Raw genomic sequence first — 4,060 nt, forward strand, 5'->3', positions numbered from 1 at the left:
CAAGCCAGCAGAGAGAGTGAATGGCAATTGAATACACAGGAGTCATAGAGCAACTGCAGCCAGCAGCAGAAACACAAATCATTGCCATTATTTGGGAGCAGGAGGATTTGTAAAGAGAGGAGGCTGCCCATGTTTGTGATCACTGAATGAGCTAATGCACCAGGAGGGGGGTGGGGGGGGTGGGGGTAAAACTCAGGACATTACTTGCCTGTATTGCAACTCGGACAATCCCTCTCACACACACAAGCTGAACTGCTGCTGCTGCTCTGAACCTCCTGAGGATCAGCTCTGCATCTCATTAGCACTGGTCTGTCCGGCAGCCAAGATTGGATTCTCAAGCACTGATCTACTTTAGAGAGTGTTTGTGTGGAAAAGAAGGGGGAGTGGACTTACTTTTTTTTTTGCCTTGCATTTCTGCGGCAGCTGGCTCTATTTGCAATACCAAACACCCTCCGCAAAAAAGGCTTTAAAAAACGTGCCTTTTCTGTTCTGAAAGATATCGCCATTGCGCCAAAGCTACCTTCCTTCAATCTTCCTCTATCGATAGCCCTAGCACACTGGAGGGGTAAGGAAGCACTTTCTCTTTTCTTCATTAAAATTGCATTTGGATTTCTGAGGAACTTAAACCATGCTTTAAAACTTCAAAGCCCCAGTGATGTGACAGTTTGGGCATTGCAAGACTCAAAACAACAGAACTATGGATTATGGTACAGTTGTACGCAGTAGCCTCTGAGCTAAAGGATTTTTCTAAAGACAATTGCGAAACAGACCGACCAACTTACATCTCGGTCTTAAATTAGAAGAAGTAGTCTTGGGATTGTGCTCAATTGTATTGCAGCAAACTCGCATCTGCCTTTTTTTCTGGAGTCTTGTGTGTAAATTATTGCTGCTTAATTTGATTCCAAGGTACAGGAAACATCTTCATAGCCACTAACACAATCTAGAATAACAAAAAATAACTATTAGGATTCCCATTTACTGTACATGACCCACCAGCTTCAAGGTTTAGTGTCTACAATACCTGTCTCCAAAAACCACAGGATCTGGTACAAGAACTGCTACTGGATATATCCCCAGCCTAGACTACAAGTACTTCTCTCTGTTTATTATAATTAATCTGGGACTCATCTGGCACTATACAAGACCAGATTTCAAATGCCTGGGGTACTGCTGAAGGTACAATGAGTAGTTTCATAAGGCTTCTTGTGGTGGTCTTGCTTCTGATGCAGAAGGAAGTGGAAGGAGACTTTTCAAACCCCCATGGCTGCCCTTCTTCCTGCATCTGTGCCTCAGACATCTTGAGCTGCGTCAACCACAAACTGCACCAGTTGCCTGCAGTGCTGCCCCACTGGGCGACCACTCTGGACCTCAGTCATAATGTCCTCACCCAACTGGGCAACGGGGGCTTCTCTGGGCTACCCCGGCTCCGGACCTTGCGTCTGGCCCACAACCAACTCGAGCAAATCTCAGAGGGGGCTTTCCAAAACGCCAGCAGCCTGCGCCTCCTGGACCTCTCCTTCAACAAACTGGAAGTGGTGGAGCAGCACTACTTCCAGGAGTTGGTTAACCTGGAGGTGCTCCTGCTCTTCAAGAACAGCATCTCCCGGGTAGACAGCCAGGCACTAGCAGGGCTGGGCAACTTGCACAAGGTCTACTTCAGCTTGAACCTTCTAACCAACTTCCCTTTCTTCTCCATCCAGGAGCCCAGCCACCCCCTCCTCAACACCTTGGACATCTCCTCCAATCGCCTGCGCATGCTGCCCATTGAGAAGGTGAAAGCCCTGCCAGCTAATGTCAAGAATGGCCTGTACCTCCACAACAACCCATTGACGTGTGAGTGCAGCCTCTATAAAATGTTCCTGCACTGGGAGAAGTTGGGCTTTGGGTCCGTGCACGACTTCCGGGAGGAGCACACTTGCTTGGTATATGGGGAGCCCAGAGCCCAGGTCCGATTCTTCCGTCATGTCCGCATCTTTGAGAACTGCACCTTCGGGCCCCAGAAGGAGGCCCCTGAAAACAGTCTGAAGGTGTTTGTGGGCGAGTCGCTGCTTTTCGGCTGCAATTCCTCTTTCAATCGGGTGCACACCACGTACGTCTGGATATCCCCACACCAGGAGTTCATTGCCCCGCCGGGGAACGCCAACAAGACCCTGAGGATGTACAGCAATGGCAGTTTAGAGATCAAGGAGGCCCAGATGGAGGATTCAGGGGTTTACGTCTGCATCGCCCTCAACCACCGGCTGCTGCTCAACGAAACCCGTGAGGTGAACGTCACGGTGTTGACGCAGCGCTATGAGGAGGAGTCCTTCAACACGGGCCTGACTACCCTCTTTGGCTGTTTGGTGACTTTGGTGCTGATCCTCATGTACCTCTTCCTGACCCCCTGCCGCTGCTGGTGCTGCAAGCAGCCCACTTCCAGCCCTGCTAACGAGTGCAGCGCCCAGTCTTCTATCCTGACCACCACCCCTCCAGCCACCACAGAGGGCCCTGGCGGCAAGGCGAGCACCACCAAGCACGTGGTCTTCCTGGAGCCCGGCAAGGAGGTGGAGAATGGACGGCTCAGGGTGGTGCTGGAGCAAGACCACCCCAAAATCGAGCAGCTCAAGTCTGACACCAATTCCATCACCTCAGTGTTATCCGATGCACCCATAGTGCCCTAATGGGAGGATGGTGGGATTCCGGTTCTAGGAAGGTCTACAGACTAAACACATTGAAATACAAGTCTCCTCCTTCTCAAACATCATAAATTAGATTTGTTATTGGCAGAAGTGGGTCTAGACTCACAAATAGTTCAGTGGATTGGAACATTGCAGCACTTATTTTTAGACCCGATATGGGAGAATACATCTTAAACCGATAGAATACCATAGTTACTAATCTTAGCCTTTGTCAAATTGATAGCCATGGACTCATCTACGGACTAGCCAATGACATAATCCACACTCAAAAATTGCTTACATTTCTGTTTTAGAGTCCCTGATGAACTGTTGTGAACCTGCTTTCTCAACCTGCTTTACCTCTAGGCTCCTAACTTTTGAACTTTTGGACTGAATGACTAAGTATGAGAAGGAGGCTCAAGGAGACTCTACTCACACCAGAGATAAAAACAGTCTGCTGTCAGCTTTACAGGCAGAGGTCTCAGCCTGGGGTTGTCACCAAAGAGAAACCAATCGCAGAACATACAACAATGTGACAAGTTGATGCTGATATTATGTTGCCAGGATTCTTGCTTTTACAAATAGAGAATTTTGGGGTTTTAAAAAGCACTTCAAATGAGACCATGTTATAGTCTGAGTTTGCTAGTGGTTCTCTGACCTCTGTTTTAGCTATTCTGTCTTTGCTATTTGAAAAGACTAAATCAAGGCATGCCTCCCCTCTAGTTGGTGCCTTGACAAATTGTGTTAGGAAGCAGTCATTTGTCATTTCCACCATTTCAATTTCATCCGTTGTGCTCCCCACCGGGTTTTCCCATTTTATATGGGGGAAGTTGAAATCCCCCATTAGTATGGCCTCCTTTGTTACACACATTTCTAATGTCATTGTATAACAGATTATTTTGCTCACTGTCTGAAACTATTGGTCTATAGCATGCTCCTAATATTATGCCCTTTGAATTTTTGTCCGTTAATCTGACCCATATTGATTCGGCTTTATTTTCTTTGTCCAGTTTTAACACCTGGGCTTCAAGACTAATTCTTATGTATAGCGCTACCCCTCCTCCTCTTCTGTCGTGCCTGTCTTTCCTATACAGTGTATACCCACAAATATTATATTCATCCCCATCACTTTCAGACAACCAAATTTCTGTAACATATCACATCATAGTTACTTGTTAGTGCAGTAGCTTCAAGTTCTAAAATTTTGTTTATGATACTTCTAGCATTTAGATAAATACATTTAATGGTTGTCTTACCAGAGTTGTTGTCCTTGTTTTGATGCGGTCTCCCTTCTGTTTTTTTGTTGATTTCTCCACTCTTCCTTTCTAGTTTAAAAGCTTCTGAACCTGTTTGAGGATCTTTTCTCCAAGTAGACTGGTTCCCTTGTTATTTAAGTGCAGTCC

General features: G+C 46.7%; 1 protein-coding gene across 1 annotated transcript; it reads left to right on the plus strand.

The window, feature by feature from the left end:
- The first annotated feature begins 243 nt into the window (after positions 1-243).
- On the plus strand, positions 244-3,311 carry LOC121329235 (amphoterin-induced protein 3-like). The gene has a single exon (XM_041274725.1). The coding sequence runs from the start codon at positions 1,182-1,184 to the stop codon at positions 2,658-2,660; it is 1,479 nt and encodes a 492-aa protein (XP_041130659.1). The 5' UTR covers positions 244-1,181; the 3' UTR covers positions 2,661-3,311.
- The last annotated feature ends 749 nt before the right edge of the window (positions 3,312-4,060 follow it).

The sequence above is a fragment of the Polyodon spathula genome, chromosome 16, assembly GCF_017654505.1.
Source record: "Polyodon spathula isolate WHYD16114869_AA chromosome 16, ASM1765450v1, whole genome shotgun sequence".
NCBI classification, from domain to species: domain Eukaryota; kingdom Metazoa; phylum Chordata; class Actinopteri; order Acipenseriformes; family Polyodontidae; genus Polyodon; species Polyodon spathula.